The sequence below is a fragment of the Rhinatrema bivittatum genome, chromosome 1 (assembly GCF_901001135.1).
Source record: "Rhinatrema bivittatum chromosome 1, aRhiBiv1.1, whole genome shotgun sequence".
Lineage (NCBI taxonomy): Eukaryota > Metazoa > Chordata > Amphibia > Gymnophiona > Rhinatrematidae > Rhinatrema > Rhinatrema bivittatum.
This window is the reverse complement of record NC_042615.1, coordinates 282,875,099-282,898,132: the sequence shown is the minus strand read 5'-3', so window position 1 is coordinate 282,898,132 and position 23,034 is coordinate 282,875,099. Positions and strand designations below refer to the sequence as shown.

The following is a 23,034-nucleotide window of genomic DNA, read 5'->3' as shown; positions in this document are numbered from 1 at the left end:
CTGGTAGTGGTGTATTTTGTTGGCGTAATATTCCTTTTTTTTTTGTAGTATGCAGGTCCTATAGCGATGTAAGAAACCCTTGTATGTTGAAAGGGTAGTTGAGTTGGGGGTTTTTCGCCATCTATTTTCTTTATGGCGTAAGTCCTGTTTCATCTGTTTTAGTTCGGTGCTGAACCAAGGTTGATTCCCCCTTTTTTTTGGATTGATTGTTTTGGAGGTTATTGGGCACCATTTGTTTGCGACTGCTTCAGTAATTGTTTGCCAGGAAGATAGGGCTGAGTCGGGATTAGACAGGTCCAGGTTGGAGAGTTCCTTGGAGAGCTGCTCGCTGAGTATATCAGATGGACATGATTTCCTGAATTGAATGGTGGAAAGGTGCGGAGAGGTGTGAGTCTGTTTGTATGTGGAGAAGGATGATTCTATCAAGAAATGATCTGACCAAGGGATTGGGGTACATGTGGGATCAACCGTGCATGTGAATTTAGAGTTAATGAATATTAAATCCAGGATGTGACCAGCTTTGTGTGTGGGGCTGTTGATAGTCTGAGAGAATCCCATAGCAGTGAGGGTGGTGAGGAAGGCTTCGCAGTTCGCAGATCGCGGTATAGCATCTGTATGGAGGTTGAAATCACCCATAATCATAGTTGGTAGGTCTAAGTTAATATGTTTTGCTATGGATTCTATGAGGGGTGAAAGGTCGGTTTCTAAAGGAGGAGCGTAGACTAACAAAATTTGTAGAAGTTTTGACTTGACTAATCCTAGTTCCAATTTGGATTCAGTCTTGATGGTGTGAGCGGTCAGTCTGAGTTCTTTCTTGGAGGCTAGAAGAAGTCCGCCTCCTCTTTTTTTGTGTCTATGGAAGGTGAAGATGTCATATAACTGGATAGGTAGTTGGTTGGTTAAGGCAATGTCCGAGTTTTTTAACCAGGTTTCTGTGATGGCACAGATGTCTGGGTTGGAGTCCAGGAGGTAATCATTGAGGATGTGTGTCTTTTTAGTTAAAGATTGTGCATTGAGGAGTGTTACTGAGAGTAGCGTGAGGCCTAGAAGTTGGTTCAAAGGAGACGTCATGATTGGAATAATTCTTTTTTGTAAGACGTTTGTGGAGTTAGGTAAGGAGATTCTCCTCTGGTTGTAGATGATTGGGATGTTGTGTGTGAACATGATGAATGAGGTTCCGGAAGAGGTTTAGTCTGAGCAATATTTTGATTGTGACTGGATACAACTGGTGAGAGTCTGTATGAAGAAGAGATATCTGTGGACGGATGAAAGAAGGTGTTTGTCTGAATGAAGGGCGGTTTGGATGATTGTTGAAAGGAAGTCTATAAGCTTGTTGGATTGATTGGAGGAGTGCTCAGTCCTCCTTAGGTGTGGGTGGTTGTTTGATCAAGTGGTGGTAGAGCTCCACTTCTTGAGGTCACTAAGTTTGAGTGCTGAAGTTGAGTGCTGGGGTGAAATGCTGGGGCGAATCTTGGTTGAGAGCTGATGTTGAGTGCTGAGATTTGTATGAATGTTTAAAGCTTGCTGGAGAGGCTGGATGAGTGCTGGACGCTTGTTGAAGAGGCTGGGTGAATGCTGGACGCTTGTTGAAGAGGCTGGGTGAATGCTGGACGCTGCACACAGCCAGCTGTTATTAAATGAAATGCACACAGCCAGCTGTTATTAAATGAAATTTTAAATGAATTTTAAATATTAAATGAAATTAAATGAAATTTAACAGCTGGCTGCACACAGCCAGCTGTTATTAAATGAAATTAGATGAAACTCTGTTTATGGAACAGAATGTGTGAGAGTTGCTAGGCAAACTGAAAATGGTCAGGGACAAAGGGCCTCCACAGCTGCCTCCTTTACATGCAAAAGGAGGCAATTATCTATTAACAGGTAATGCAGGGGGCCGAGATAGTAGAGAGAACAGTTAATATAGGTTTTTTTAAGCAGGATGTTTAGTGCCTGGGTCAGGGCAGGAGTTAAGTTGAAGCGCCTCTCTGGAGGCAAACAACAACTGCAGAAGCCTTACAGCTTGGCAGAAGAGAGAGGTTGTGAGGGAACAGGCTGAGAAAATGCAGTTTCTTCCCGAGGAAGAGAGGAGGGCCCAAGAGAAACAGGATGTCTTGGCTCAAGCTGCTTTCAGAAGGGCACGCAGGCAGCAAATATTTTGCCTAAGGACAACACTGCTGGGGATGCCAGAGACTGATGGTGCATACCTATAGACTGAGCTCCAGGGCTATTCTCAGTCTGTATGAAGAAATCCGCAAACCAGAATGTGAATGTGCCATTCCGGGCCTGGTCAAACTTCTTGGAGCCTTACACTTCCATTTAGCATGTCACTTTAAAAGCCAAGAATCTCTGCTGCATTTCCCATGCTCGCCGACATCAGCCATTATAACTCCCACGCGGTCGGAGTCAGATCATGAAAGGGTTAGACATTATCCATCTTCAGTCCTATTCCTGGACCACTAACTTCTTCCCTGTCTTATAAAAGGGGAAGGCTTAGTTTCAACCTGAGAATCAATCACGGGTCTCCACATGCCAATCGTTAATGCGTGTTTTCTGTGCGGGTGTCTACATAGGGCCTTAAGTGAGTGAATTTGCGAGTGTATTTGGTTTGTGTGGATTTTCTGCCCTTATCTCATTCGCATACCCTTCCTTTATTACATCCCACGGGGACGCTGGGTTTTGTTGAGTGCGCACAAAAAAAAAATAAATAACGTGCTGATTTCAGCGCAGGTCTTATTACATCAGTCCCCCCACTCCCCATTTAAAAGTGCCAGGGAGTGCAGATTTATCAGTGACTGCATCTGTGATTTATTAGAACTTTATCTCCGCATTGAAGTGCGCTATTCCAAAGTGTACCTGATGAGAATTTTCGTGTGTAATTAAGATAATCAGGAAAGGAATATATATATATATATTTTTAATAACAGCTGGCTGTGTGCAGTGTATTTATTTTACTGGAAGATAGCAGAAGGCCTCCAGACAGTCTAAAGGCCTTGAAAGACTTTACCTCTTCTCCCCCGCCCATCAGCAAAGGAAAAGAACCCAAGAGCGTGGAGCAGAACGTGGCCCCAGCACTCCCAAGTGAGCTCCTGCACAGACCTGCTGCTGGAATAGGGCTTGTGCACATGGCTGCTTGAAAGAAAACTGCAAGGGTCTGGTAGACAATATGTTTGTGCTGTACTGAATATGCAGTTGGCAGGAGAAACAACACATAACAAAGCTAAAAAGAGAAATTTTACTTGATTTTTGTGGATGGCAAAGATGTTATGGAACCTTCTACCTGGCAACATTGTGCATGCAAACTAAATTATTTTAGGACAAAATTGGATAGCTATGGACAGGAGAGATGTTAGTGGAAATGTTGATGTAGTAGGATGCCATCTACTAAAATGAAGTGAGTTTGCTGTGACTAGCTGTGGGAGACCCATTACATTTGCATGATTGTCGTTGGAACTACCTCTCCTTACTCTCCTTCCCTCTTCCCAGGTTCAGCAAATGGAATTGCAACTTAGATTACTTTGCTCTAAGCATTGCTTAATAGTTTGATTGGAAACTATATCAATCCATCAGATTCACTGAACCGATGGCATTAGATCTTCATTGAGTCTGGAAACTACTGCGTGTGTCTAGGTACCATAAATCTAACAAAATTCTCAATGACATATTCCTGGCTCCAAGTAAGGTCATGCAGAGTGTGCTTTCCAATCGCTGCCTCATTTCAGAGTCTGGATCTAATTTCTCAGCTTGAAACTGCAGTGCACCCCTGGTTCTTATAGTCACAGTATAGGGTTATTAAAGTATGCTCAGCTCCCTCCCTCCCACCCCAAAAAAAAAGAAAACAAGGAAATAGTTCATAACACCAGCCATAGTAAAACCCAGTAATGCATTAACCAAAAACCTCCTGTCTGTCCATGGAGACAAATTACCTTAAAGAAGGTTAAAATTTAAACATTTCAGAGTGAAAAATTACATGCAATGCATGGGGGGATGCATAATTTAGAGAACAAGGCTCCCTTTCCGAATGTTTCACCATATGGAATGAGGTCTTTGTGGTATCCCTGAAGAAGCTGATACAAGCTATAAAACTGGCACCAGGCATTCTTGTTGGCTGTATCCCTAATCCCTAACAAGAGTTCTACTAGCTTAGCCAGGGTAGTTGGAAAGAAAGTTTCTTGGATGGCTAAAAGTAAAAAAAAAAAATAAAAATTGAGGAATATTAAAGGGAATAAAAAGTAAAAAGAATACAAAAGACCTGTATCCAAACAGAGATAGCCTGATCCTCACAGATGGCTATAAAATCAACCCAAATTGTTCTCCCACACCAATAAAAGTATTCATATATTATTAAAAAAAAAAAACCAAAAAACCATGCAAACATTTATAATGCTACCAACTGTTCGGGGGAGGGGGGCTATCATAAGCCAAAGAGTTGTCTAATCCTAGGAATACATACACTGACTGAGACACATTATATAATTGTAATCCTTGGGCTGGTCATACCTAGACCAGAGGCCATAGAGGCCATATCTCAAATTACAGTTTTAGGTGTAAACTTCTCATAATGTTAAAGTGCCTTACTTCTGGGTTCCCTAAGCACGGGGAAAGATTACTTTCAAGTCTTTGCATAAGGCAGTGATGATAACAGTACTAATGAGCATTAACGTCACTCAACAGTAAAACATACTGAATGCTCTGATGGTTTCCAACAATACTTTTACTGCTGACATGTAAATGGTGAAAAGAGTCTTTACAGCTCTTCAATTCACTTTTAGATGGTACAAGTGCATTTAAATAATTGTGTGACTTCTCAAAGTCTTATTTAATCTTTAAGTTGATGTTTCTCCCAACCCATTGATATAGGGTGAGGTAATTACTTCCCTCCCAATACTGGTGAAGTATTAAAGATGAAATCCTTTTTTTACAGTCATTTATCTCCTACTCCCTCCTTATTTTCCTCACAATACCTGAATGGCACCAAGTATACTCCTCTTCTCCCTTCCAGTATCTTCTCCAAATCTCCAGGAGATATTTCTGGGCCCTGTAAAGGTCCAATCCAACTTTTTCTACCCTCTCTCCTCCTTCTCCTCTGGATGGCAGAAAGTCATCCTCCTTCTCAAATCATGATGATCTTAAATTTGTCTTTCATGAAGAGAACCTCTCTCATTTGATATTAGAGCAAGAAAGAACTTAACTTAGATGAGTCCCTAGTAAATTGGTACTCCAAAATTAAATAAATCAATTTAAAAATATAAAATGGATTGGGAGGGTGGAAAGAAACTCCCATCCAATTAAAAAGCTCCATGGAGGCCTCAACTCAAACAACAGAAAAATCAAATAACAACCATAGTAGTTGTTTCTACAAAAAGAAACTAAAGAATCCAAGGGAATGGTTAATAGAATGGAAAATGTCATAATGCCTCTATATCGCTCCATGGTGAGACCGCACCTTGAATACTGTGTACAATTCTGGTCGCCGCATCTCAAAAAAGATATAGTTGCGATGGAGAAGGTACAGAGAAGAGCAATCAAAATGATAAAGGGGATAGAACAGCTCCCCTATGAGGAAAGGCTGAAGAGGTTAGGGCTGTTCAGCTTGGAGAATAGACGGCTGAGGGGGGATATGATAGAGGTCTTTAAGATCATGAGACGTCTTGAACGAGTAGATGTGACTCGGTTATTTACACTTTCGAATAATAGAAGGACTAGGGGGCATTCCATGAAGTTAGCAGGTAGCACATTTAAGACTAATCGGAGAAAATTCTTTTTCACTCAACGCACAATGAAGCTCTGGAATTTGTTGCCAGAGTATGTGGTTAGTGCAGTTAGTGTAGCTGGGCTCAAAAAAGGTTTGGATAAGTTCTTGGAGGAGAAGTCCATTAATGGCTATTAATCAAGTTTACTTAGGGAATAGCCACTGCTATAAATTGCATCAGTAACATGGGATCTTCTTAGTGTTTGGGTAATTGCCAGGTTCTTGTGGCCTGGTTTTGGCCTCTGTTGGAAACAGGATGCTGGGCTTGATGGACCCTTGGTCTGACCCAGCATGGCAATTTCTTATGTTCTTATGTTCTTACCCTAAGATGGTGGTCTAACTTTATATACCAGAGGAACCTACCAAATACTCTCTTCCACATAGGGAAAACCAAACACCTACATTATTGCTCTATCTCCTTTCCACATTAATGATACCTTCTGTCTGAATCCTAGTAGGGAGCTGACAGGATCCCCATAGAATTAGAGTCTCTCTTTCCTCTCTCTGTCTCTCTTTTCCTTACCCCAAATAATGGATTTTGATTACAAATCATGACCAAAGTTGGATTGGCTATTCTTATAGTCCATCGTTTGCTATAGTTTAGACAGGAGATAGCTGATTCTTGTACTCCCAGAGTACATGAAGTCAAAAAGTGATGTATAAATCCTGAACTGGTGCAGCTAGTGCCATTTACTCAATAGTGAGTGGATACTCAGCAAGAAAAGTAAACATACCATTCTGGGTGAGTTTGGTAGAGCTCACCAGTGTTGAGATCTGAAAGCTGTCTCTGGTGCAGATCACCATTCCTGTATTGGCCCCACTCACTCGAAAAGAGGATCCAGAAAGGGCCTTGGACTCCATTAGGCCTCTTATTGAAGGCAAGCTCATGTACGATTTTACATCCTCTAGTTTTCTGCTATCACCCTGAAATAAAGAAAGTAGCATTATTACCAATATGTTTCAGAGCCATTCTGAATGGTAACACAGCTATTAAAGACCAGCACAATCCCAGTATGCTGTTATACCCACAAAAGTATCTAACTCACCAAAGAAATGTTGCCATCAATTATATTCCAGTCAAAGAATGATCACTCAGTGTATCCTAATCACATGGCATTTGTGCAGTGGTGCTGTAGCTATAGTGTAGTTCCTCAATAATAACCAAGTTACAAGGTATTTATTCATTAATATTCCAGTCACTGGGCACCCTCTAAAGCACAGAGCTTTTGTCAATGGTATCTCAGTCAGAGAGCATACTATCAATTATAACGGTCATGCAGTACTTCCTCAATGGTACCCCTGGTACAGAGCGCTATGTTAAGGTATCCAAGTCACGGCACACTCTCAGCAATACTGTATGTATAGTGCTCATAGTGCAATGCTGAGCTACAGGAATCTTTCTCTCTAGGGGCACAGTCACAATAAACAACTTGAAGCATAACAAACCTGCTCCAAATCCATAAAGTATGCACAGAAAGATGAGTGAAGGAAAGAGGAAAGAACTGGGAGAGAATGGGCTTAGGGAAGAGAACAAAGAAGGTGAAGGAAGAAAATAAGAATGATTGGGAAATAAGGATATTATACAAGGAAAGGGACAATGGAAGGGAGCTTTTCAATTTTGGAATTCCTACTTTCAAGGTTTTAAAGCAAGTCGATAGTTGAATTTGGAGCACTGGGGCCACACACTCCCGCAGAGAGTGCCTGAACTGCTTATTCAGCCACAGATGTTACTGCAACATCTGGTCTGTATAAGAGGAGAGAGGGAAAGCGATACAACCAGGAACTCATAGTGAGAATAGTATGATTTTTTTTATATTCTGCCTTTTGTGACACTTCAAAGCAGATTACATTCAGGTACCATAGGTAATTCCCTATTCTGTGAGGGTTTACAATCTAAGGGGTTCATTCAGTAAGCCACGTTAGGCCATCTACCATGTGATAAACACTGTTTTTTACAATGTGACACGGGGGAGGAGTAGAACATGCTCCTGCAGTGCTCAGGGTCCCCATCCCTTAGAAGAGTAACTAATCAGTTGAATTCTATATTACTTTTGGATGTATGGACTGCATCTGTTAAAGTAAAATTCCAGTTGTGCATTGACAAGTCAATCAGGTGGGAAAGACGTTTTTATAACATCAAAACAACAACGAAAGGGACTGGAAAAAGGCAAGTCAGCAGACACCAAAATGGCTGCAGCAAGAAGTGTTCCACTGTCGCCAGAGAAACAAGATCCAAAGGCAATAGATGTTGCTATGGCAGCAGTGGTGGCCCTTCATATTAAATTTAAAAAAAACTACGAGAAATTTGCTGAAATGAATACCTTATCGGCGGATTTAAAAAAGAAAATATAGGACGTAGAGGAGTGCATATCGGGACTTGATGATTGTACACATGCACTGGAAACACAGATTGTGGCTTTTATGATCTGAGCAGGATAAACAAGCGCCAAAACTAGATGAACTAGAAAACCCTTCCCAGAGAGGGACCTTAGATTCATCGGTTTCCCTATGAGGCATTTGTGAAGTAGGACCTGGCGATGTGTTAGAGAAATGGTTACCAGGTATATTTGGCCTGGAGAGAAAACATGGCGAATTTAGAATTGAATGAGTTCACTCCTTAGGGCTGAAGAATGCTGCCCGGATCAAACCCCGACAAGTAATTGGAAATTCTTAAACATATGGAATTTGTTAGGTTTCTCCAGCAATAGAAGTCTAGAGAAATACATTCTGGATATAGATGGAGACTGAAAACAAGAGGAGAAATGGACTTTCCCTATTTTTAGCTATGTTATAAAGTAATGTATACTGTGGGTGGGAGACACCTCACATGATACACAAGTTCTAGCACCCTTGTGATGGTATATGGTTTGTTTCTTTAAATACTTGGATAGGTATTGAGGAGAGGAGGGATATGGGTGAACTAGGAGGGACTGGGAATTGGGGAAGGGGGACTTAGAATGGCAGAGGTGAAGGAAAAGAAATTTGGTTACACGACAGATGCTAAGAAGACAAGGGATTCTGAAAGTGTTATACCTTCTTATTGTAAGGTTTCAGATCAGGTGTAGGCTGGGATAGATGCAAGTTTGTATCCCATGATATGCAATGACTCACACATTAGCTACTGAACATGGAATGTGTCAGGCATAGACTCAGTCTTTAAAAGGTATAAAATATTACAGTCATTACAGCGACAGAGAATATATTACTCATTTTCAGGAAACATGATTAGACAAGACAGAACATCAGAAATTGGGAAGAATGTGGGTGGGGCAAGTATTCTCTGCACAATGTTCAACAAACAATGCTGGAATAGCTATTTTGATAGGCAAACAGGTGCCTTTTCAAGTCACAAAGGTCCTGGAAGATGTGGAAGGCAGATATGTTCTGATAATTGGGATATTATATGGACAACTGGTTATCATCTGCAATGTCTATGCCCCTAATTGTTACCAACACACTTTTTTTTTTACTAACATAGTGAAGTTGTTAGCAGATAATGTACAAGGAACACTCCTGGTGGGGGGCAACTTTAATTGTGCTCTAGATCCTACTTAGATAGATCATCAGGGTGCCCAGCAAGAGGAGACAATGTGACTAATAGATGTTTGGAGAACTTTACATCTGCTAGATTCCAAATATACGCATATCTCCAGAGCACATGGAACAAATTCTCATATCGATTACTTGTTGATAGGAGACAGGGACTTTCCGAGAATATTAAAAATGGAGATTGGTCCACTAGGAAAAACAGATCATGTACTGAAATAGTTGGATATGCAGAGTTTCCACACACCAGGAACACAACCAATATGGAGATTTCCCAGTTATTTATATAGAAAACAGGATTTTAAGGAGTATTTACTGAAAACATGGGAAGAGTACTCACTCCTGAATGAGGCCCACAAAGTGACTCTGATCCTTTTTTGGGAAACGGTAAAACCTGTGTTGAGGGGGGAGATAATTTCTTTTGTAATAATGAAAAATAAGGCCATGATAAGGGAAATTCAACATTTAGAAGGCCAGTTGAGAGAGGTTGAAAAGAAATATGAGAAATACCCAATAGCAATGAATAGAGAGAACCTGGTGGCTATGCAACATGCACTGAGCTATGTTACATCAGAGAGCTAAGAAAACTCTTCTGCAGTATATTACAAAGCCAAGTACTATCATTATGGTAATAAATCCAGTAAAGTATTGGCTAATCTGACAAAGAACTGGGGTGGTAAGAAATATATCTCAGCAATGAAAAATAATCAGGGAGAAGTTCTTAATCTGATGAAAGATATTTGTAAGATATTTAAAACCTACTATCAATCACTATATACATCTGCTCCTCCTCCAAAAGAAAAATTGCAGGAATATTTAGCAAAGACAAATCTACTGAAGTTGTCCTAGACCCAAATAGCAACACTCAGTTGACCTATACAAGTACAAGAGATTTTAAAGGGCATTCAACAAACAAGACTCCTCAAAGCTCCAGGGCCCGATGGCTACTCAACAGAATTTTTAAAGATATTATCTGAGAAGCTGCTTTTGCCATTATGGGCAATGTTTGAAGAACTTATACAAAAAGGAATCTTTCTGTGTTCTCCAAATATAGTGTTTGTTACATAATTCCTAAAGCTAGTAGGACCCTATGATCCCTGAATCCTAAAGACTAATTTCATTGTTGAACTTTGAAATGAAATTGCTAGCCAAGATTATGGTAGACAGATTGGCAAAGCTGACTGGGGAAGATCAGGTGGGTTTCGTGAAGAGGAGATACTCCACACTTAACATTTGTAAAATTGTGGCCTCAGTAGAAACTAGTCAGTGGAGGCAGCTTCCTTCTCTACTAGGTTTTGATGCAGAAAAAGTGATTGATTATGTAGATTGGTCTTATATGTTTACAACTCTTACAGAGTTAGGCATAGAGGATTATTTTAGAAAGGTCATTGAGAGAGATACAGTATAGCTATCCATTAGCTTCTGTCTTGGTAAATGGAATCCAATCTGAGTATTTTGAATTGAAAAGAGGCACATGGCAAGGTTGCCCATTGTCCCTTTTATTGTTTCTCATATCTTTGGAACCGCTATTGAAAAGAACAAGGGAAAATGTTCACATCAGGGGATATCTCTGAGAACTGGGGATCTGCACTATTCAAACTAGCAGCCTTTGCAGATGACATCTTAGTATATATTAATATGTACCTAATCATATCTTTTCCAGCTTTGCTAGGAGAATTTTCTACTTATGGGGAATTGGCTGGGTTAAAATTAAACTTGGAAAAATCAAAGACCTTACCAATGACAGATGCGGTTAAGGAAATGTTTGGGAATGAATTCCCCATACTTGGGCTCAAGAGTCCCTTAAATACTTAGGAATACAATTATATAGGGAACCCAATAAAATGCAAAATATAAACTATAAAGTTATACTAGGACATACTACAAAACAACTACAGAATTGGATGGAATATCCAGTGTTGCTAGAGGGATGGGTTCAACTATATCAAATGATGATTCTCCTACAATAGTTGTATTTAATGCAACTAGTGCCCATTTATTGCACAAAGCAATAGATAAGAGGAATAGAGAGGCAGATCCGACAGTTTGTGGATTAAATTCTATACCTCATATAGTTTTACGACTTTACTGAAAACATGGGATCAAGGGGGTTTAGGATTAGCTAATATAAAACTATATAATACGGCATGTAATTTGAGACATTTAAGAGACTGTATCATAGATACTACTGTACATTTTATACTCCTCTAGAAATGGAATATGCCAGAATTAAACCATTAGAATGATGCTATATATTGCAAAAACATATCACATATTGCCAATTCATTTTCAACAGAGTACTTTAATCAGATCAGTAGTGAAAACCTGGCGATGGCTATTTAACCGACTCACAAGTTATACGTCTAAATGGCTTAAACAGCATATTGAATCTATTTGTTCTCTGTAAAGCTCGTTAGCTGCATTTTGTTTTCTGTGAACCGATGAAATGTTCCCAACGTTCGTCGGTATATAAAAGATTATTAATAAATAAATAAATAAATAAATAAATTATAGCTGGATATGTTGTTATTTATTTTATTTTATTTATTTAATAGCTTTTATATACTGACATTCGATCGAGATATCACATCGGTTTACATGAAACAAGAAACAAATAAGGCAGGGACTATTATTTAGCTGCATATGAAAGGGCCATTTTGGAGGCGGTCTGGGGAGGGGTTCTAGTATCCTGCTAACTTAGCCGAATATCGAGTATATCCTGCTAAGTTATTCTAATCTTCTAGAAGCAGGTCTAAAGTACCCAACGTCATGTGGCCATTTAACTTTGGACTTAACTGGATATATTAAAAAAATAATATATCCTGTTTAGTTACTTTGCATTAAAAAAAAAAATTTGTGGACTGTCCCCCACCTCCCATGCACCCGAGTTGCCAAGGTCCTATGGGGCTGAACTAGCCACCCCCCGAAAATGGCGCATTTAATCATAAAAATAAATATTTCCATTCAGGAGTCCCCCTCCCCCCACCTCCTGCGCCTACTTCCCCATAAGCAAAAAAAAATTCAAAGTTATTAATGTAAGTTTAAGAGAAACTCAGTTTAATTTTTTGCAATGCTTTTATATGTTGCCAAAGCAGGCCTACCGATTAGGTATTGCAGAATCTGATAAATGCAAAACATTGCGGAGGGAGTGGGCACCTTGGGATACCAATTCGGGACCTGGGTCATTATATGACAGTTGGGGCAAAGGTGCAGAGATACCTATCAATGCTAACTGAAGTACGACTCACACTGGACATACCAATATTTTTATAGGATGACTTGAAAAATCACACTTTTAATAATAAGTATACCAGGGCGTGGTCTACTAAAAAATGGTTCACATCGAAAGCATCAACATTGTCACAACTAAAAAAAGTGGTGCATCAAACATGTGTGCTGGAAAAATATGCAGCGAGAGCTGATTGGACATTGAAAAGATGTGATTTCCTGAGGAGGTGGGATATCTATTTGCAATTTTTATCCCCAAAAGAGAGGAGCTTGGTTTTGAATGATATGCCGGCATAGTTTTAAAGGCAGATTGGAACTTGTATGAAGAATGGGTGTAACACTTTATCTATATTTAGTGGTCTTTGAAATTGAATAAGTGTGTGTGGGGGGGGGGGGGGGAAGGAATAGGGTGGGATAGGGGAAGGGCAAAGAAGAGGCATTTGTGAGGGGAATGGAAAAACTGTAGTTTGAGACTTCTGTGTATGCTACCTGGTGGTATGAAGAATCACCTCACTGTTGGGTAGCTCACATGTTGTACACTATGTTATAGTTCTTGAAATGCAAATAAAATATTTGAAACAAAAACACTCTTTTTTGCATGGTAAATGGCCTAAAATGAAGTATTTGAAATACTTTGTGTTATTTCAGCGCTGGCACTGTATGTATTATAATGAACTGATTAGCATGCAAATACATAGCAATCAGCTCATTAATACCCTAAACAATGTAAATCAAATAATGCAGCTTGCTTAAAAAGTAGTAAGCTGCATTATTTGATCTGAAGTTAGTTGCAACTCTTGAGGTGGCAGGAAACGAGGGGTGTTGATGGAGATCCCTAGGGTTTTTAACCACTTTATGGGGAGGGGACTTATGAGATGCCATTGACCCCTTTAAGCAATGGCAGCTGCAGAGTACTGGGGCTGCCATTGCACATTCCTTAGGAGGCATTTACTGTGGGGAAAAATACCACAGCTTACTGAATAAGCCTCTACATTTGTGCCTGAGGCACTAGAAGGTCACATGACTTGCTCATGTTCACAAGGAGCGTCAGCAGGATTTGAGCCATTGCTTCCTTGTCACATAGCCTGCTGTACTACTAACTGCTAGGCTATTCCTTTACTCCTATAAGCAATTATGTATAAAAGGTCACAAGGTGAGTAGTCTGTGCGGTAACTGAAAGCCATCTATTCAGGGCAAAACCAGATGAACCAGAGCACTTTGGTCAGTGGAGGAGTAGCCTAGTGGTTAGAGCAGTGGGCTACAAACTAGGGAAACCGGCATTCAAATCCCACTGCCACTCCTTGCAACCTTGGGCCAGTCACTTTACCCTCCCTTGCCTTAGGTACAAATTTAGATTGTGAGCCCTCTGGGGATAGGGAAATACCTACAGTACCTGAATGTAATGTGCTTTGAAGTGCTGAAAAGCAGAATATAAAAATCTAAAATAAATAGAATTAAAATTAGAAGCAGGCTAATAGAAGGGAAAAATATATAGTAAAGAAAAACTGAAATCCTTATTTGCAGGTTCTAACATAGCCAAACTTCCTTTTCATGAGCTATGCACAGTCCTATCTCCCATCACCCACCCCCATGTTATAAGCTTCGCAAACACATGCTGGATCTGCACCTTATATACAATCAGGTCGTGCTCTCCATCTTGTAATGTCGTGCCATCTGGCCTCATCAGTTTCACAAATGCCATGGCAAAGTTCTTCTCTCCTTTGTCTTTAGCTATGAGAAGGATCAAAATATAAATTGCCATATTGTGCAAACATCATCTCTCTAGCAACACAGAGAAGGAATGCCATAGGGAGACATTCTTACAAAAATAGCATAGATTTGGCACTGTAGTGCAGTATTGCTATGGTTGTAGCAAAGCCCCTCGTTACACAAACTGTGTGAAAGCCAATTACAAGTGTTTGTCATGAACAGAATTTACCACAGCAGAATACTGTACACAGCTGCCAGGCGGATCACTTCCTAATACAACAAATCGAAATGCGCAGGGAGCCCTAACCCAGAGAGTGAAACCCAAGCTGTTGAAATGGGGTCTCAGTAAGGCCAGAGACAGCACCTTGACTTCTGCACGTAAACGTGCCTTTAGTGGATCTCACCTCATTTCCAGTAACTCTAGACTAACTTAATGGTGGCCATAGTTAGGATGTACAGACATATAAAGAGAAAAACTAGTTCTGATAGAAAGAGTTAACACGAATAATGATGGCCTAATTGTGGCGCTGAAAATAAAAAATGTATCTGAAAAGCAAGAGCACAGCGGGCCTAGAAACAAAGGTAAAATATTTATAAGCTGAAAACTGCGTTTTGATAGAGATTTGTTATATTAAGGAAAAAGCAAGAACATTTAGAAACCGACACAAATACAGAAATTTGCTGATAGCAGATTTTTATGACTAGGGTAATATCTACATTCATTTGTTTTTAAAGCTATGTTTAACAGATATCTTGAACGACTGTGATCAAGCTATGTCTCCTTTATCAAAAGTCTACTGTTCACTTCTACAAGAAACAAGGAGCAAGGGTAGAGCTCACTGACTATCCAAAATGATAATCCAACAGACAAGCCCTCTGCATTAACTTTCGAAGGACTGAAAAAGCTTTCTCCCCCTAAAACTATGGAAAAGAATACCAGTACTTTGCTGGTATTGCTTCCATAGGAGATAGAGCCATCGAACCTGCAAAGGAGAAAAACAGATCTGGAATATGAAAAAACAAAAAAAATCCCTTCATTTTCCCTGGTTTCATGGACCCTGCAGTGTGGACAAAAGAGATTTTTTTTTTTATTTTGCTTCAGGAGCAACATTTACAGGATCCGGGTATCGGATGGCATTTGCTTTATTCATGCAAGCACAATCTTTAGAAAGACATATTATACAATGCAGACCCCTTTGCAATTATAGCAAACAATCTGGAATTGGGAAATATAAGATTTATTTTAGAACGTCTCTCATACGAGTGTCGAATAACATATGGTATTGTCTGTACCTGGAAACTGGATAGAAAGAAAATTGAAAACACAGCAAAACAGACTGAAAAAGCACTGCAGAAAGATTTACTTTGGGTGATATCTTTGGTTTGTTATAAAGGGGCTTGTTGCTCAGAGGGGCTGCTGCACGAGCGGCAGTTACAACCCTAAACAGAAGGCACGTGGGTAACCTGCATGGAGCGGCAGTTACAGCCCTGAACACCTTGCTGGGACCTTTTTTGGTCTTTATCTGTCTTCATTTACTTTGTTACTATATGCAGTGCGTAGTCCTTTAGTAATAACATGGATTTGGCATACAGTGAAGTAATGCCGTATCCCTGCAGCAAAGCAACAATACAGACTTCTTAAGCGGTGAACATTTCAGGATGGTGAGAGGATGATTCCCTTTTCCAGGCCATTCAGGATCATAAACAAGACAGATGATGGTGCTTCAGCTACTCACAGTCAACAGAAGACCGGTGTTTAAACATGAACCTCAGGTGAGACTGGTGAACATCCTCAATGGGAATGGCAATCTAGAAATGCAAGATGTTAAAAAGACTCACAAAGGGCAGGATGACAGCTGGAGAAGTACTTCTGTATAATGGCATCGCCTGAGTAACTTCTGCATTTAATCAAAGCAAGGCTACAAGCTGTATTTCAGCTCTATAAACTCTATTTTATATAGCAACAGTGTCCCTGTCTGAAAATCATAGAGCTATAACACTAGAATTTCCAGAGGGTTTCAGGTCAAAAGGGTCAGACTGGGTTAGTCTCGACTTTGTGCTTTCGTATGTGGAGGATTACAGTGCCAGTTTTTCTAAGGACAGCAGGACTGTAAACAGGGCCTCTGATTTCTATAGCCAGGGCAGAAAAATCTGTTCCTTGCGATGGAATTTACTCGTCTCTGTAAAATCACGGGAATGAGGAGCTAGGTTCAGCACATGCTCATCTCATCAAAGGATTCTCCACCTTCCCTCATCCTCTCACCCGTGCCCTTTCAATCTCCTTCCCAATACTGATGTAGCAGGAGGAAGAGGAGACCAACAGTGCCTCAGGTCATGTCTTTCTCCTGCATTGTTGGGGCTTGACTTGCATTTTCAGCTACCTGACTCAAAATAATCTTGCAGCACCCAGCAGCAAAGGAGGAGAACACAGCCCAAGGTGCCATCACTCTTCTCCTCTGGCCAGATCAGCACAAAGAATAAAAAAATAGAATGCACAGATTCACAAACAGTTGGCAGAGTACTTTATTTTTACAATGTCAAATAAAAAGTTACATTTAATATGTAAAACATGCAAATTGTATTCAAATGTGCTAAGGAACTGCCGCAGAACTGAAATTTTATTCAATGGGTCAAAACCAGGAGTGGCTCAGACTGTCACTTGGAACCAAGAATCATCTAGCAACCTTCTACTGTATACCCATCCGGGGCCACTAGGGCAATTAAAAAATCAGGAATTAGGTTTACACTCATTAACACCTCCAGACTAGAAGATGCCTTAGGCCCACCACATGGTGTAGCCTCAGTCTCTATGCATCAGCAGAGACGGTGGGTACTGGCACTGTAACAGAATTAGGACACGCTTGGGACAGATATGGAGGACAGTGGTAGAAACAGAAATGAAAGGATGGGTAAAAATTATGGAAGGAAGTGGAGATGGTGTCAGTTTAAGCATGGAAAGTGCTGGAGAGCCAGAGAGGAGGAATCTAGATTGGATGAGTCAGTTGCCCTTGTTTACCACGTTACTATGAAATCCCGATGACTGAGTTAGGAAGAAGAATGGAGAAAAACAGGTTACTGGTGATCAACAGCTTGTTCTGTTATTTTGCTTGCATAGGGGAGGTTAGAAATGGGTCTATAATTTGATAAATCTTGTTTTATCCAATGAAGGTTTTTAGAGCTGATTTATGAGATGATAGAAATTGTCCCAGTTCAAGGAAATATTTATAAGACTAGTTAACCAACTTAATAAATTACCCTCAGTGTTGTTATAAACCCTGGAAGGGCAGATATCAGGGGGACAGGTACAGGGCCATTTTAAGCCTCTATGAAGCCCTGGGCAAAACTCACTAGGAGGTAGTTGCCTTCATAGTGTGTTACACTTTGTGTACAGTCACTAGATCAAAAGATTCCCGCAGTGATTCCATTTGTCCCATGGTATATGACCTGGGGTCCTGTCCACAATTATCAGAATCCCATTAAATTAGGGACACCAGAGACTGGGGTAGCCCTTGTCCCAGTCAGCTCTTGGGTACAGGGGCAAATGGGGAGTGTCACGGACGATACAAGGCTCCATGACCTCCTGGGGCTCCCGCATGTTGGGGGAGGGGGGGGAGAGAGAGAAACATTTCAAGGCCCTCACAGAGGGGCTTGACCTGCTCACCAGTCAAGCACTCCAAAAAGATACCCTTCACACCTGTGCTGTTGTTCAAAATAAAAATCTTTACTGACTGACGACAGGGAAATCAAACTCCAGACAAGATACACTTCTGAATAGTGCTCCAATCGTAGCTCAAGTCAAAAAGTCACCAATCATTACCCCCAAACAGGTCAACTCTTAAGGATGGGTGCCCCTTCCACCCTAGGCACTCCCAGTATCTGTTTGGTAGCTGAAAATGTGTTCTTGGGTGCCTTGTTTCTTTCTTTCTCTCTCTCTCTCTTCTTTGGAGTCTCCGGCTGTCTGTAGTGGAATCAGCCTCTGACTCTGGTGAACTTTCCCAGGCAGGCTGTCCTTCCTCTGGCACCTCCTGCTATCCTCATCCCCGGGTCTTAGGATCCTCTTTCTCCCTTCCGGACTCCTGGGAACGCTGAGCCTGAAATCCTTCACTTTCACTCCTCTGAGCCTTCTTTCTGAAGGGAAAAGGTCCCTGGTGCTACTCTGTGAAAAGACAGCTTCAACCCCAGTCAAGCAAGGCTCCAGATCTTGGAATCTCTTTAACTCCTTTCTCAAAAGCCTCCTGCTTCACATGGAAGCAGGGGTTTTAAACTCTCTTAACACCCCCCTCCCAAAAGAGAGTTCTGCTCCTCCTTAGCACACGGACACTACACTGACATCACAGGCAGGCAAGCTCTGGTGAGGCCTCTGTCACAGTGAGGGCACTCAGACCAGCTGAAGCCACATACTGCACGTGGTAAGGGGCAGGGATATTTTCCTAGGGGCAGAAATGGGCACCCCCCACCCCCCAACTGGGAATAGCAATAGTCAAGGAATTGGATTCTAGTTTGCCCTTTAGATTTTGAATCCTGTTTTCAAAATAATTTGCTAATGCGTTAACATCAAGGCTGGGATAAGCACCCAGAGCAACAGCTTCAGGGATCTGAGGATGTAATAGCTGGGAGACCACCTTAAATTGTTAAGGTTTATTTTTTCCAGCTCTGATTTTGTCAGAGTAAAAGTTCCTTTTTCCCCTGTTGAATTTCTGTATTATAAAACCTACACTGAGATTTCTAAATTACCTTGTCTTTATCAGACCTGGACTTATAACTTTCACACTAAACCACCCTCCCCCACAGACTGGTTCAGTCACCACTTACAACCTTTAGGAATCTCCAAGCTGTTGACCCTTGCATCCACTGCTGTTTCAGCTCTCCTTTCCTCCACAACTTTGTCTGCATCTGTTGATGAAGCAGTTTCTTCTTACAGCACTATACTCTCTTCAGTCACTCTTGCCCCTCCTCTTACTCGTCCTGTAAGATGCACTAAACCCCAGTCCTGGCTCACCCCCAGAATTCGCTACCTTTGTTTCTATGCCTTCTCTGCCTCTGGCTAAAATCCCGTGCCCATACAGACTTCATACACTTCAAATTCATGCGGACCACTTTCCAATCCAGTCTGCTATTGCACTTGCTAAACAAGATTACTATGTCCATTTGACAAACTCTCTTATATCCAACCCTCACCTTCTCATTGCCACTCTCAATTCCCTCCTCAAACTTCCCTCGCCTCCCTCCTCCCCTTCTCTCTCTCCCCAGACTATGGCTGACTACTTTCATGACAAGATTCACAAAATTAGTCTTGAGTTCTCAACTATTTCACCTTTACCTGCCTCTCCCCCACTTCTTTCCTCTACTCTTCCCCTAGTCTCCGCCTCTCATTCCTCTCATTTCCTGAAGTCACAATGGAGAAAACTGCTCGTCTTCTCTCTTCCTCAAAACTCACTATTTGTTCCTCTGACCCTGTCTCCACCCAATTCCTCAGCTCCATCTCCACTGCTGTTATCCCTTCTCTGTCACAACCTCAGTCTATCAATCTCCACTGCTACTGTTCCTGCTGCCTTCAAACGTGTTGCAATCATATCACTCATTATAAAAAACCCTCACTGGATCCCACCTGTCCTACTAACTATTGTTCCTTCTTGCTTTTGCCTCCAAACTACTTGAACGTGCTGTTCACAGCTGCTGTCTTGACTTTCTTACATCTCAAGCCATTCTTGATCCATTCCAGTCTGGTTTTCGCCCTCTACATTCAACTGAAACAGCCCCTTATCCTCCTTGACCTGTCTGCTGCTTTTGACATTATTGATCACCACCTACTCCTTGATACTCTGTCCTCGCTTGGATTTCAGGACTCTGCCCTGTCTTGGTTCTCTTCTTACCTCTCCAATCACATTTTTAGCGTTTTCTCTGGTGGTTCCTCCTCTACTGCCATTCCACTATCAACTGGTGTGCCTCAGAGCTCTGTCCTGGGCCCTCTTCTCTTCTCACTATATACCAATTCCCTTGGTGCTCTGATTTCCTCTCGTGGTTTTTAATACCATTGTTATGCTGATGACTCCCAGATCTACCTTTCTACACCAGAAATTTCACCAGAAATCCAGTGCTGGATCTTGGCCTGCTTGTCTGAGATTGCTGCCTATATGTCCCGCCGCCACCTTAAGCTCAACATGGCCAAGAGCTCCTTAGCTTTCCCCCCAAGCCCACCTCCCCCTCTTCCTCTCCTCTTTTCTCTGTTTCTGTGGATAACATGGTCGTTATCCCGGTCCCATCAGCTTATAACCTTGGAGTTCTCTTCAACTCCTCTCTGTCCTTCTCTACGCATATCCAAAACACTGCTAAAAAATGTTGCTTCTTTCTTTATAACGTTGCCAAAATCCATCCTTTCCTTTCTGAGCATACTACCAGAACCCTTATCCACTCTTGCATCTCCTCCCACTTAGCCTATGTAACCTTCTCCTTACAGGTCGCCTGGCAAGCCATCTCTCTCCACTGCAATCTGTTCTAAATTTAGCAGCATGACTTATCTTTTGCCAAAGTCACTATGCTCGCATAACCCCTCTTCTCAAGTTACTACATTGGCTCCCTATCCACTCCCACATATAGTTCAAGCTCCTCTTTCTCACCTACAAGAGCCTTCACTCTGCAGTTCCTCACTACCTCTCCTCTCTTAACTCTCTCTACACCCCTCCTCATGCACTCCACTTGTCGAATAAGTCATTCCCATCTGTGTCAGTCTCCTCTGCTGCCAATTCCAAACTCCGTGCTTTCTACCAGTCTGCACCATGTGCTTGGAATAGTCTTCCTGAACAGGTGCTTCATGCTCCCTCTCTTGCCATGTTTAAATCCCATCTAAAGACCCACCAATTTTGAAACCACTTTTAAATCTTATGCCTGATTGCCTGCTTTTAGTCTTGTTAACTTTCTTTTTATTTTAACCATTATCTTGCTTTATGCCCCAAGTATCTTGTCCTGTATGTTTGTCTTATTAGATTGTAAGCTCTATAGAGCAGGGACAGTATGTTTGTACAGCACTATAAAAATGTTAAGTAGTAGTAGTAGTAGTACTTATGTCATTGTCTCTCTAAGGCATGATTAGCTCTTTTCTGTTCAGCATGACACTTCGTAAACTAAGGAGCTCCATAAGTGCTTCTAGAGAACTAGCATTTTAAAAAGGCTACTACCTCCAAAGCTTGTCAGAATTCAGAGTGCCATAATGAAAAAATATCATTTCCATTGAAGGCGAATCAGTGAAGACTAAAACTTCAGATTCTGCCTTGCCATATGAATAAAAACAGCACAAAAGGTCCATATACATAAGTATATAGGCCCAGCATGCCCAATTCATTTTAAAAGCAGCAACGTACGTGTGTATATGTGCTTTCGTTCTAGGGTGGAGCCAACATTTCTGCACAGAAATTCTGATTTTAAAACCGGTAAAACACAGAGCGCGAAGGGCTGTTACCTGTGCATATAAATGTCTACTCTTTATCAGGTGTAAGTCTGAATAAAACTTATTATATCCAAAAACGGACTGGGTAAGGAGTCTGGGTAAACTGGGGGGATTGCAGACTGAAGAACCAGAGGGGTCTTTATGACCTAGAGAAAAACTGGGCAAACTGATGGATTACTTGGTCAAACTGCTCGTTGACTTCACGCATGCATGTTTTAAAATGTGTTCACTTATGGGTATAAAAGCTGACAAGTCCTAAAGAAACATACGCAAATAACATTTCCTCATGTAACTGCTTAAAATTAGGAGCATACATCTGCGCATTAGGCGTATTTTATATAATACACAGGCACTTGCGTGGATGATTTAAAATTCCAGTACATGTGTGCCTACATACATGGGGGTGTGTGTGCCTACATACATGGGTGTGTGTGTGCTCATTTTAATTTTACTGTCTTTATAAAATACAACATAGTTATGGTCTGAAAGTATACCTGTATATTTCAGTACAGGGCAAATATTTTCAATACAATGAAAGCGCTTACTTTCATTACCTATTTTATAAACATATAAGAGTATAGTTCAGACACAAAAAAATATAACATATGTATAATAATCCCGATTTATACATCTTTATCTTTATTTGTATTTATAAACCGCCTAAAGGAGAAACTAGGCAGTATACAAGTAAAAACAATCATACATTAGTTTACACAAACACACTATAAAAATACATATTCGAGACCAGCTCAGTTCCAGCTAACACATATGAGTAGCTCAGTTAAAATTCTCAAATCAAATCATACGCCTATTTAAATAACCAAGTTTTCAGCAAGGATTTGAAGGTTTTTAGATTATCTGCTAGGCATAGAGCCTCGGGCAATGAGTTCCACAAAATTGGGGCCGCCACAGATAAAGCGCTCTCTCTCTGGTGCAGCATGATCTTGCTTGACGTACTGAAGGCACTTCCAAGAGTCCCCGCTGAGAGGAGCTTAATTGGTGTGTGGGGCAGTATATATGTAAAAGTGCATTGTCCATGGTGAAATATCAGAAGAGATCAGTTTAAAGGTAAAGGTAGCTATTTTATATTTAATCCATTCTGCCATTGGGAGCCAATGGAGATCTACTAGTGTGGGGGAAATGTGGTCATGACTTTTGCGCCCAGAGATGAGGGTAGATTTTAAACAGCCTGCGTGTGTAAATCCTGGCCTTTACGTACGTGGTTGGGCCTTGCGTGCGCCGGGCAAATAGGCAATAGAATAACTGTGAAGCTAACTTGAAGCTCTCCTTTGAGGAGCCACCAGCACGAGTTGCTGAGGATGGAAACACATGAAGCTCCCAGCTGCAGCAACAAGAG

General features: G+C 41.1%; 1 protein-coding gene across 1 annotated transcript in view; it reads right to left on the bottom strand.

The window, feature by feature from the left end:
* LOC115087992 (dedicator of cytokinesis protein 2-like) overlaps positions 1–23,034 on the bottom strand; it is a 1,829,205-nt gene that overhangs the window by 1,447,251 nt on the left and 358,920 nt on the right. The window contains exons 16-18 of the mRNA XM_029595813.1: positions 15,970–16,042; positions 14,151–14,254; positions 6,484–6,673 (exon numbers count right to left, since the gene is read on the bottom strand). Coding sequence (XP_029451673.1) covers positions 6,484–6,673; positions 14,151–14,254; positions 15,970–16,042 — 367 coding nt within the window. The remainder of the gene's footprint in view (positions 1–6,483; positions 6,674–14,150; positions 14,255–15,969; positions 16,043–23,034) is intronic.